General features: G+C 47.1%; 1 protein-coding gene across 1 annotated transcript in view; it reads right to left on the reverse strand.

The window, feature by feature from the left end:
* Positions 1-13,643, reverse strand: part of LOC139280225 (circularly permutated Ras protein 1-like) — a 151,103-nt gene that overhangs the window by 42,626 nt on the left and 94,834 nt on the right. The window contains exons 10-11 of the mRNA XM_070899839.1: positions 4,676-4,765; positions 647-798 (exon numbers count right to left, since the gene is read on the reverse strand). Of these exons, the coding sequence (XP_070755940.1) occupies positions 647-798; positions 4,676-4,765 (242 nt within the window). The remainder of the gene's footprint in view (positions 1-646; positions 799-4,675; positions 4,766-13,643) is intronic.

Below are 13,643 nucleotides of genomic sequence, written 5' to 3' on the forward strand. Positions count from 1 at the left end.
ACGGGCTTGACAGAGCTAGGTCTTGGTCCAGTGGCAAGGGTTAACCAAGAGGACTGGAGACCTGCTCTGCTGCACAGACCCAGTGCGCACACATATCGCAGTGTGGGCTGGGCCCGTGCTGCCCCTGGGCCCTCATCTCTTCTGGGCCCCAAACTCACACCTCGCCCGGGTCCCGATCACGTCCATCTACAATCTCTCGCCGCTCCTTCGCCCCGACCTCGCCTCTCCTGCTGTACCTGCCCACGCTCCAATCACCGATCTGGATCCTGGTAACATCCAATCCAGTCGCCCTCTTCGCTGCCGTTGCTCTCCTGCTCCACCACGCGCTGCTCCCTGGAGTGACACGCCGCCACACTGCTCCTTCCGCTCCCCGGCCTGCTCCGATGGTGCTTGTAACTGGTGACCGCAAGTGCAAGGTGCGACTGTGGCTGTGAGTCCCAGACCATGATACACATCACATCAACCCACCCACTGAGATCTGCTGTGTGAGGCACCTCATTTCTCTACTTGGCATCTCAGGAGGTCATCGAGTGGCGAGCCAATGTAGACATCCCTTTATAAGCTTTTCCCGTCAGACGAAAGCAGTAGTAATATCCAACAATTGTTTATTAAGATTGAATTGGCAAGTGACAAATGCAGTACTCACTCATGGACCCGGTAACTTAGTGCCTGGAGGCTCTCTGCAATGCATCGTGGGGCAGGATACTCTTGCCCTCTTGCCTTTAGGTAGTCGGAATCCAATAGCTGATAATCACTCAGTCGTGAGGGCACTCGCGTACCATCCCCATAGATTGTTACCTGGAAGGAGAAAGGGGATGTACACCAAGTCGGGCCTGGAGTTTTGGCTTGGGTTTCCGCTGATATTTTCGGGCGCAATTCGCCTGAAATCGGCGCAACCGCCGCAAAAGATCGCGGAATATTAAGTCTAAATTAGGTTCTGAGCTACTGGAGGTTCCACAATCTTTGCGGCAGTTTAAAAAACATTGGGTCAGAAATTCCGACGTCCCGGGTCCGTACGAAGTTTCTACAGACCCGGGAAGGCGTCAGAAAAGCTGGTTTTCAGCGCACAATGCACATTCGCAGAAAACCGGCTTTTCCGATCTGTTAAGCTGGAGCCTGACAGATCTTCCATATCTCGGGAGCGAGAACATTTGTATGGGCAAGATCGCGGGAGTTCCGTATATCTTGCCCGGCAAACGTCCTCAAAAACCTTGCGCCTGAAAAAGCTGGCGCACAGCGTACTGTTATAGGAGTAAGAGTTTAAAAATCTATAAAAAAACATTAAAATAAAATTTAAAAAAACATATTTATGTTAAGACCCTGCCCACTCAGGTAATGTCATTTTAAACCCTAACCCTAACTTTTTTTTAAAATCGGCAATTTTTTTTTCTTTAAAAAAACATGTATAACAACTTTAATTTCTATTAGTGTATTGTGTGAGGTGTTTTTTTTAAATGTTTTATGTAGTGTTTGTGCGTTTTGGGGTTTTTCTCATTCATAGTAATAGGAGCTTCGTAACTTATGAATCTCCTATTACAATGAATGAGAAAATACTTACTTGATTGGGTGTCCAGGCCCACGTGACACCTGCGCACGTCCCTACGAGCACGCGCTACGACGCGCAGGGAGAGGGGGCTGTGGATCAGGAACTCAAGCGGGTGCAACAACTTCAGGTAAGTGCACATTTTATGTCTTTTATTTAGTGTTTTGCCCGCGGGAAGTCCTCGAGAGGAATTTCTGCCCCATTATGCTAGAAGCAAGCCCCGCCCACAAAACAGGCCACGCCCACGAGGAGATTCATCACATTGGGCGTTTCCGCTAATTGTGCTCATTAGCAGGCCTTTGAGGAGGCTCTAAAAGTTAAGCTGGAACTTTTTAAAAACTTCAGAAAATATAGATTTTTGAAACTTACTAAGAAACTGACTACCGTACCCCAACATAACTGGCAAATGGTTCTGTACTTTCCTTTAAAGTTGTTTTTCGGTAAACTAAAATTTCGGTAATTGACACTGCAATTCAAAATTCTTATTTTTCTGTGATAACCCCATTTTCAGCTGTATTAATCAAACTGCACCAAGTTACCACTCGTAAATAGGTCACGGAATATTTTTGTAAAGCAAATTATTTTTCAAAAGTTCTGTTTTAAAACGCTGTCCAATTGTGCTGGTTCATGGCAGAGTTTGAGTTTGGCGATATGTAAATGAGTTTGGTGATATGTAAATGAGTTCGGTGATATGTAAATGAGTTTGAATGGAAACTCTGGGGGGGGGGGGGGAAAGCACTTTTCAAAACGGGTGATATTTTTGGTACGTTTTGCCGACTGTGTCCAAAACAGAAACTCTACCCTCGAGTGTTTAAGTACGAGTTGCAATTAGCATTAGACACCAGAATGAAATGATAGGCATCCCATAGGCCACGAGATCAGACATGAGGTTCCCAATCCTGAATTCACATTTCTGCCATGATTTGAATCTTCAACTGCCTGCAACTGGCTCATTAAAATGCTTGGGAAGTTAATCTGAGTCACAAGTATTATTTACTTTCCATTTAATGGTACAACCCATAATTGCACCTACTGATCTTTGTGAAGTAATGTTATCATCATCATAGGTGGTCCCTCGAAACAAGGATGACTTGCTCCCACGCCAAAAAGGATAAGTTCACAGGTGTTTCAATGAAGGACCTAATATTCCGGATCCCGAACTACATCCTGAAGGGTGGAAGATGCCTGTGCGTGGATTTTTTTAACGTGTGGTGGCCGTTGCACACCAGCCACCACACGGGCTTGACAGAGCGAGGTCTTGGTCCAGTGGCAAGGATTAACCAAGACGACTGGAGACCAGCTCTGCTGCACGGACCTCGTGCACACACATATCGCAGTGTGGGCTGGCCCTGGGCCCTCGCCTCTTCTGGCCCCAAACTCACGCCTCTCCCGGGCCCCGGTCACATCCCTGATATCAAGAGCGATGACTGCCGAGGACAGGGGAAAAGAGATTACGCACTGCCCTTTCAAACTGGGAGCTCCCAGACTGGAGGGAAGAAATCCATCCTAATCTGTAGGAGTCCGAAGCGAAACGACTTTGAACACTCTTAATCCAGTTCCCTGTGTGCATGAGCCCAAACTGCCTCTGTTTCAGCATTAATTGCCAACCTTACTGAGAGACTATGGGATGGCTGCTGTGGAAAATGGAAGAATGTCACACTGTTGCTGTCGATGGTGCTGTTCCAAGGTTGGGGCTGGGGGATATTGTTGGAGCAAGCAGAGGGCACCCCATCCTGCACCTAACTCCTCTGGTCCTGACTGTACTTATTGCTGACATTGGGTGACTGAAATGGGACACTGTTCCATTCCCCAGTGCTAAAAGCCCACATCTTGATAAACAGAAAATACACAAGATTCTTTTAAAAACAGGCAGATGTCAATGGCCCTGAAATTCCAATGTCCCGGGTCCGTACAAAGTTTCTACGGACTCGGGAAGGCATCGGAAAAGCCGGGTTTCAACGCACAATGCGCATGCGCTGAAAACCGGCTTTTCCGATCTGTCAAGTTTCTGGCTTGACAGATCTCGCACATATCGGGAGCGAGGGCAAGATTCTGATATTTACGAATATCTTGCCCAGCAAATGCCCTCAAAAATCTTGTGCCTGAAAAAGCAGGTGTATAGCCTATTTCTACGGGCGCAAGTGTTTAAAAAAACATAAAACTATTAAAATTAAATTAAATAAACACATATGAAAACACACTTTATTGTTTAAAAATCCTCCCCACCATGGTAAGTTTATTTTAAGGCATCTTTAAAAAAAAAAGTCGGGAAAATATTATTTTTTATAAGAACTTTAATTTAAATGATTCTTAAATATGTTGTGTATTTTTCTATTTTTTATTGATTTTGTGTGTGTTTGGGGGGGGTTTCTCATTCATAATAATAGGAACTCCAACTTATGGAGTTCCCATTATTATGAATGAGAAAATACTGTACCTTGATTGGCTGCCCAGAGCCATGTGACTACAGCTCCAGCCCTGCGCATGTCCTGACGTGCACGCGCTCCGATGTGTAGGAGTGAAGGCCTCAGGCTCGGAAGTTCAAGCGGGCGCAGCAGCAACAGGTAAGTGTGCAATTTTTTTTTACCTTTTCTCTTTAGCTTGCCCACGGGAAGACCTCTAGCGGAATTTCAGGCCCATTGTCTTTTGAATTAAGTGTTGGCACATGTAACGAGGAGGAGGAGCATAATCCTCAAATATCAAATGCATCATCATCTAGCAATGCCTTACAAACATCCTGGATTTTGTAATTCTTTGCCACTATTAATGGCTTTGTTAGCACATACCACAAGCCCACTTACCCATCGCTCAGAACTGTCCATCAAACATACTGCCCCTCCAGTATATTCAGCTATCCTGTACATTTACTAATCTAACAGACTCACCCATCCTGTATATGCAGCTCTCATAGAAACATAGAAAATAGGTGCAGGAGTAGGCCATTCGGCCCTTCGAGCCTGCACCCCCATTCAATAAGATCATGGCTGATCATTCCCTCAGTACCCCTTTCCTCCTGTACACCTATCTGGCATACCCCCTCATCTAGTAAACACTGCTATCAGGCATGCCTACCCATTAATGTGCCCACATACCCACTGCAGCGTCCACATTATTTCCCAAATGGCACCATACCTCGTCATTAAACGTAACCAAGGCAACTCGCTTCTGAGGACAGGTCTGCGTCATGTGATTCAAAGACCTCAAGATGGCTTCTTGAACACTCTGTAGCCAGGAAGAAGCAGAGTCAGTTTAACCAATGATGCACAACCACTTCGACACAAGAACACACCCAATCACAGGCTCCGCATTATCAACGGGGTAGTTCAATGAGGAATGATCAACATTATGAAATATGTTAACTGCCCGAGGACGAGTTCTCCATTGTGTTAGTTGCAGGGTGAATTATCCCCTCAGCTTGTTTTATTTGTAATGAAGCCCAGACCATGCACACGATGATGAGAAGTCTTCACTGCAAGGTGGATGACATCACTGCATGGGCCGTGTTTCTAAAGATCACTTATTACCGTAAAAATTTTAACAACTATTGTTCTATAAATTGAAGTAGGGACGGAGCTGATTAATAAGAACATAAGAAATAGGAACAGGAGTAGGCCATACGGCCCCTCGAGCCTGCTCCGCCATTTAATACGATCATGGCTGATCCGATCATGGACTCGGGTCCACCTCCCTACCCAAGGAATACAATGGTCCCCATGATGCTGGGACCGTGGGAATGTTGCCTGGAGTGGACAGCAGACCAGGTTTGAATAATGAAGGAATGAGTACAGGGATCAACATTCTAGAGCATCTCCTGATTTATTTTTGGGAATTAGTGAGTATTTATACAGAACATTCCTTCAGGGGATTAAGTGGGCGGGTAGAATTCATGATAAGGACATGGTTTTCTAAACAACTGTGGGGTAATTTCAACTTTGAGTGATACTGTAAGACAGGCAATATCAAATTGGCTGTTCACTCTACACCTCTCTCCATCATCCCTCCATTGACTTCCACGGGAAGGCAAATCGAGTGTGGTATTTGGTGCACGGCTATTTCGTTATCGCCGGTTTTCCATGAGCACCCACAGTTAAAATGACCCTCGTGGACTCGGCGAGCTGAATAGTGATTTCTGTGGGGGCCTGTAGGTACACACTGGCCTGAGTGGTGAACCCAATCCTGCCTCTGACAACAGGTTCTGGTCTGGCCTGGCCTGGCTCATCTATTGTTCTTCCTCTCCTGGCTGGCTTCGATGCAGAGACCCAACTCAATTCAGGACCTCACTCTGTGGGGAGACGTGGCTGTGAACGTTTGTACCCACCACGATTGGGTGCCCCTATTTAGTCTTAAATGTCAAAAGAAGCCACGTGTGACATGGATCTCAAAGATTTCCCTGATGCCAAAGACTATCTATAATGGTGGCAACAACAATAACAGCTTTTATTTATATAGCGCCTTTAACGTAGTAAAACGTCCTGAGGCGTTTCATCATCATCATCATAGGCAGTCCCTCGAACAAGGATGACTTGCTTTCACACCAAAAGGGATGAGTTCACAGGTGTTTCAATGAAGGACCTAATATTCCGGATCCCGAACTACATCCTGAAGGGTGGAAGATGCCTGTGCGTGGATTTTTTTTAACGTGGGTTGGCCGTTGCACACCAGCCACCACACGGGCTTGACAGAGCGAGGTCTTGGTCCAGTGGCAAGGGTTAACCAGGACGACTGGAGACCAGCTCTGCTGCACGGACCTAGTGCGCACACATATCGCAGTGTGGGCTGGGCCCGTGCTGACCCTGGGCCCTCGCCTCTTCTGGCCCCCTTACACTCATTTGCCGCACCTCCGCCACGATCTCTCGCGGTCCTCCGCCAAGGCACTTCACAGCAGCGTGAAAAGACAAAACAAATAAATTTGACACTGAGCCACACAAGAAGAAATTAGGGCAGGTGATTGGTCAAAGAGGTAGGTTTTAAGGAGCGTCTTAAAGGAGGAAAGAGAGGTAGAGAGGCGGAGAGGTTTAGGAAGGGAGTTCCAGAACTTGCTGAAGGCACGGCCCACCGATGGTTGAGCAGTTATAATCAGGAAGAATTGTAATTATAATCAGCACTGGAAGAGTGGAACATAAAAGGAATTCACACAACTGGGGAGTGTTTGTCTTTGTTTCCTGATCTTCTCTCCTCCTCTCCAGAAAGCTCTGATTTATGGTAGGGAACATAAATCTGACCTTAGAGGCAGCAGCACTGGTTGCACAGACATTCTTGGTAGGGGAAGAAGAAACGAGGTTGATTTACAATGCAGGTACGACAACTAACGAAATATCAGATCAAGAAGTTCACAGCATTAAACAAGCTGCTACCCCCACACACACAGACAAAACCGGGAGAACAGGCTCTCGACAACAGGCTCTTGCCAGCAGCCCATCTGTAACATGTGAGTTTGGACAGTGAGTGTCATGTATCTTACATTATTATATATAACTGTATCCTAACATGCTATACATGATTGTAATAAGATATGACCTGTAACCACCAACATACCTTACCACCAGGGGTGCACTTGCAAGAAACAGGTATATAAGGACAGGTCTCAGGCAAGTGCAGCATTCCAGAACTGTGAAATAAAGGTGCAGGTCCAGAGTGACCTTGAGTTCACTACATGCCTCGTGTGAATCTGTACTGAGGGGACAGGACTTTACTGTGGCGACGAGTTACGGGATTACAGAATCCACAGAATGGCGAACAACTGATCAGATGAAAAGTACAATGCTGGAGACAATTGGGAGGACTTTATAGAAAGGCTCCAGCAAAGCTTTGTAACCAAAGACTGGTTAGGAGACGACAAAGCAGACAAGAGAAGAGCCCATCTCTTGACCAGCCGTGGCTCGAAAACATACGCTTTAATGAAGGATCTGCTGGCACCCGAGAAACCAGCAAGCAAGTCGTTTGAAGAATTGAGCACACTGGTAAGAGACCACCTGAAGCCAGCGAGCAGCCTACACATGGCCAGACACAGGTTCTACAACTACAGACGCTGTGTGGGCCAGAGCATACTCTACTTCGTGGCGGAACTTCGGAGGTTGGCTAGTTTATGTGAGTTCTCCGATGAACTGAGGAGAGAAATACTGAGAGACTTTTTCATTGAAGGAATAGGCCATGCAGGCATATTCCGAAAGCTCATAGAGACCAAGAACCTGACCTTAGAGGCAGCAGCACTGGTTGCACAGACATTCTTGGTAGGGGAAGAAGAAACGAGGTTGATTTACAATGCAGGTACGACAACTAACGAAATATCAGATCAAGAAGTTCACAGCATTAAACAAGCTGCTACCCCCACACACAGACAAAACCGGGAGAACAGGCTCTCGACAACAGGCAGTGGTGCCAGAAGCCATCAAGGGCCACAGGAATGGCCGTTCACACCTCATCAACCCACAATGCGAGCAACCAACTACAAACTGAGAGAAGCTCAAGAGAGATCAGCCAGACGCAGCTCATTCTTTGGGAACAATGGAAGCGGTCTGTGCTGGAGGTGTGGGGGTGGGCACTCGTTAAGGGGATGTCGATTTCAGCAGGCTGTTTGCAGGAAATGTAAATATACAGGACATTTGGCCCGCATGTGCAAACAAACGGCAGCTCGGCTGGTATACGAATCGGATGGGTCGGAAAGCAGACCAGAAGACGGTGGGGACAATACCCAGGACACCGATGTACAGTGGGTCAACACGATCAATGACCGCTGCTCCTACAACAGGACGCCTCCTATAATGATGAGGGTCCTACTCAACGGGATACCTGTCAACATGGAGCTGGATACGGGAGCGAGTCAATCTCTCATGGGCGCTCAACAATTTGAACAACTGTGGCCGCATAAAAGAGACAGACCAAAACTCACAAGGGTCGACACCAAACTAAGGACCTATACCAAAGAAATCGTACCAGTCCTCGGCAGCGCCATGCTCTCTGTCACACACAAAGGGACAGTGAACCGACTTCCCCTGTGGATTGTCCCCGGAGACCCCCCAGCACTGCTGGGGAGAAGCTGGCTGGCAAAACTAAACTGGAAATGGGATGATGTCCATGCCATGTCATTAGAGGAACGGACCTCCTGCTCAACAGTTATAAAGCGATTTAAACATCTCTTTCATCCAGGTGTGGGCACTTTCAAAGGGGCCAAAGTCAAAATCTACATCACACAGGATGCTAGACCGGTCCATCACAAGGCCAGAGCTGTACCCTATGTGATGAGGGAAAAGATTGAACACGAACTAGACAGGCTTCTGCGGGAAGGCATTATATCACCTGTGGAATTTAGCGACTGGGCAAGTCCCATCATCCCAGTCATGAAGCCTGATGAATCCGTACGAATCTGTGGGGACTACAAATCTACCATAAACAGAGTCTCCCTATAGGACCAGTACCCGCTGCCCAGAGCGGAGGACTTATTTGCCACATTAGCTGGAGGTAAACTTTTCTCAAAACTAGACCTCACATCTGCGTATATGACGCAAGAATTGACCGAGGAATCCAAGCTACTCACCACCATCAACACACATCGAGGCCTTTTCATGTACAATCAATGTCCATTTGGCATCAGGTCGGCAGCTGCCATATTCCAGCGCAACATGGAGAGTCTGCTCAAGTCCATCCCGGGGATGGTTGTATTTCAAGACGACATACTTATCACGGGCAGGGACACTGACTCCCATCTCCATAATTTGGAGGAAGTACTAAAGCGGTTGGATCGGGTAGGCCTACGAGTCAAGAAATCCAAGTGTCCTAACCGGTGACTGGGCAGAGGCTCGCGATGCCTGCCCCGAGGAATTAAAACCCTTTCACAGGCGCATGCATGAGCTATCACTACAAGCAGATACCTGATGTGGGGCAGCCAAGTAGTCATGCCTCTGCGAGGCAGAGAGGCATTTGTCCGGGAGCTCCACCGCGAGCACCCGGGGATCGTTCTCATGAAGGCCATAGCCAGATCCCACGTCTGGTGGCCTGGTATTGACGCGGACTTGGAGCTCTGCGTCCGAAGGTGCACCATTTGTGCCCAACTCAGCAATGCCCCCAGGGAGGCTCCCCGAGCCCCTGGCCTACCAAACCCTGGTCGCAGGTGCACGTAGACTTTGTGGGCCATTCATGGGCAAAATGTTCCTCGTAGTTGTAGATGCATTTTCAAAGTGGATCGAATGCACCATTTTAAACTCGAGCACAACTTCCACCACTGTGGAGAGCCTCGCAACCATGTTTGCAACACACAGAATCCCTGACATATTGGTCCGTGACAATGGTCCGTGTTTTACCAGCGCAGAATTCCAAGATTTTATAATTGACCACGGCATAAATCACGTCAAGACGGCACTGTTCAAGCCGGCCTCCAATGGCCAGGCAGTGCAAATCATTAAACAAGGCATGCTTAAAATCCAAGGTTCCACGCTGCAGGGTCACCTGTCGCGACTGCTGCTGGCATACAGATCTCGTCCGCACTCATTGACTGGGATCCCCCCCGCGCAACTGTTGATGAAAAGGACTTTAAAGACAAGGCTCTCATTAATCCTCCCAGACATGCACGAAATCATTGAGGCAAAGCGCCGTAAGCTGACTGAGTACCATGACAGAAATTCGAGGGGGAGCTGGAATGAGATAGGGGACAAAGTGTTTGTACTAAACTATGGCAGGGGTCCCAAATGGCTTGCAGGGACAGTAACGGGCAAGGAAGGAAACAGGCTACTGGTTGTACAAATGGACAATGGCAAAACCTGCCGGAAGCATGTAGACCAAGTCAAAAGCAGATTTACCAACAACACTGCGGAACCAGAGGCAGACTACAATGTGGAACTCGTACCACACCTGGTGGACAGACAGAGAGAACAACCTGAGGAAAGGGCAATCCCAACAGGCAGCCCAGGTGAGTCAACAACAATCACACCAATCGAAACAGACAGCCCAGGCGAGATCCCAGCAACCACACCCAAAGAAAAACAGACACCAAGGCAAACAACTGACCCACAACTCAGACGCTCCACGCGAAAGCGTAGACCACCTGAGAGACTGAACCTATAAAGACAATAAGACCTTGGGGGAGGATGATGTCATGTATCTTACATTATTATATATAACTGTATCCTAACATGCTATACATGACTGTAGTAAGATATGACCTGTAACCACCAGAATACCTTACCACGAGAGGTGCACTTGCAAGAGACAGGTATATAAGGACAGGTCTCAGGCAAGTGCAGCATTCCAGAGCTGTGAAATAAAGGTGCAGGTCCAGAGTGACCTTGACTTCAATACATGCCTCATGTGAATCTGTACTGAGGGGACAGGACTTTACAGTGAGTGTCAATGGGATATTTGATCGTGGGAGGAATTATTGCTGAGCCTTATTGTGTCATTATCCAAAATCCACTCATGTACTTTCCAACAGGATAGAAATGGCAGCAAGTACCCGAACTGATTTGTCCCTTGTCCCACTGTGGGAGCGCAAGCCCACATTTCTGAAACACTTTGCTTCGGCCTGGTCTGGAGATATCGAAAGGGTTAAAAGTTGAAAGGTTCAAAGGTATTCACGAAAGGATATACTTGCTTTGGAGGCAGTTCGGAGAAGGTTCACTAGGTTGATTCCGGAGATGAGGAGATTGACTTATGAGGAAAGGTTGAGGAGGTTGGGCCTCGACACATTGGAATTCGGAAGAATGAGAGGTGATCTTATCGAAACGTATAAGATTATGAGGGGGCTTGACAAGGTGGATGGAGAGAGGATGTTTCCACTGATAGGGGAGACTAGATCTAGGAGGCATGATCTTAGAATAAGGGGCTGCCCATTTAAAACTGAGATGAGGAGAAATTTCTTCTCTCAGAGGGTTGTAAATCTGTGCAATTTGCTGCCTCAGAGAGCTGTGGAAGCTGGGACATTGAATAAATTTAAGACAGAAATAGACAGTTTCTTGAGCGATAAGGGAATAAGGGGTTATGGGGAGCGGGTGGGGAAGTGGACCTGAGTCCATGATCGGATCAGCCATGATCTTATTGAATAGCGGAGCAGGCTTGAGGGGCCGTATGGCCTACTCCTGCTCCTATTTCTTATGTTCTTATGTTCAAGATTGGATTAAAACAGGCTGCTAGATGATATGGAGCCATTTAACCATTCAAATGAGTAGCTGATCATTTACGTATGTTAAGTATTTGAGTGTAACTTGTTACTATGCAAATAATAATCTGAGTTGTGTATAGTAATTCATGACATTGTCTGTATGTTAAGTATGATCTGGTTTGTGTCATTATCAGAGGCAGTTCCTCGGAATCGAGGAAGACTTGCTTCCACTCCTAAAATGAGTCCTTAGGTGGCTGAACGGTCCAATACGGGAATTACAGTCCCTATCACAGATGGGACAGACATTCGTCGGGGCAAGTGGGGGGTGGCACTGATTTACCAAACGCTCCTTCCGCTGCCTGCGCCTGACCTCTTCATGCTCGCAGCGGTGAGATTCGAAGAGCTCAACACCCTCCCGGATGCACTTTCTGCATCTCGGACGGTCTTTGGCCAGGGTCTCCCAGGCGTCAGTGCTGATGTCGCACTTCACCAGGGGGACTTTGAGGGTGTATTTGTAAGATTTACGTATAGTAGTTCCGAAAGCAGTTGGTCGTGATTTCAGGACAATGCCATTTTGATTCTACATCGTCTGAATGTTAATTGTTTAAATGTACGATACAAAGTTCAAAGGCTTGTTTGGTATAAAGATGAGTTTGACACTAGACACTCGACACTAGGCACTAGACACTCGGAAGGTGTGTGCCTCAGCAGCCACTGGAAATGGGAACAAGCAGAAAGCTGGCTTGTGAAGTGTTTGTGTCTCAGTAGCATTCATCCTGGGTCTGTATAGTATGAATGTTTAAATAAAAGACCCAACCCTGCCATTACTACAACTGAGTGTGTATGTAATTTGACTTTTAAAGCAACAAAGCGAAAGAGCAAGAAAGCTGTCCAACACTCACCAATTGGCTGAGATCAGACACTGCAGTGCAGAGCACGGATTAAGCCTGAGACCGTCCCAGTCTGTGTGGCACAGTACCACAACACAAAGTGCATCATCTCCTCACAGAGCTACCGGGAAAGTCATTCGGCTTATTCTTTCGTTAAAACCAAAAGCTAGAAAATTTCCTGCAGTTCTACTTCTGCAATTAAAATGCCAGCTTAGCCCTCGGAAAGTATAAATAAATTCCCCCAGCTGTCCCATGGCAAAATCATTTGTTTCTGCAGTCTGAGCTTTCTGCGGTTTTCAAAATTGTCTGCAAACAATGTTAGTTCACCAAAAAATATAATTTCCAAACGCATCAGTAAGTCAGGTGAAGCTTACAATTTGCCTCTGCTTTGTGTTTCACTTTCAGCACCATTTGTCTCACATCGTTCCTGATGGTGAGACACTCGGCTTCAGATTACCAGGCCTCACCTGGAATATTGTCTTCAGTTTTGGTCTCCTAATCTGAGGAAGGACATTCTTGCTATTGAGGGAGTGCAGCGAAGGTTCACCAGACTGATTCCCGGGATGGCAGGACTGACATATGAAGAAAGACTGGATCGACTAGGCTTATATTCACTGGAGAGGGGATCTCATAGAAATATATAAAATTCTGACGGGACTGGACAGGTTAGATGCAGGAAGAATGTCCCCGATGTTGGGGAAGTCCAGAACTAGGGGACACAGTCTAAGGATAAGGGGTAAGCCATTTAGGACTGAGATGAGGAGAAACTTCTTCACTCAGAGAGTTGTTAACCTGTGGAATTCCCCACCGCAGAGAGTTGTTGATGCCAGTTCATTGGATATATTCAAGAGGGAGTTAGATATGGCCCTTACGGCTAAAGGGATCAAGGGGTATTGGAGAGAAAACAGGAAAGGAGTACTGAGGTGAATGATCAGCCATGATCTTATTGAATGGTGGTGCAGGCTCGAAGGGCCGAATGGCCTACTCCTGCTCCTATTTTCTATGTTTCTATGTTTCCGTAGGCCTTCCGGCACATTCCCACTGCTGGTTGGCGCGTGTACAGGAGAAGACACGGGAGAGGTCAGGGCCGAGATGCTTTCCCTGCCAGGGTCTGCGGGGC

This window comes from Pristiophorus japonicus, chromosome 14 (genome assembly GCF_044704955.1).
Source record: "Pristiophorus japonicus isolate sPriJap1 chromosome 14, sPriJap1.hap1, whole genome shotgun sequence".
Classification (NCBI taxonomy): domain Eukaryota; kingdom Metazoa; phylum Chordata; class Chondrichthyes; family Pristiophoridae; genus Pristiophorus; species Pristiophorus japonicus.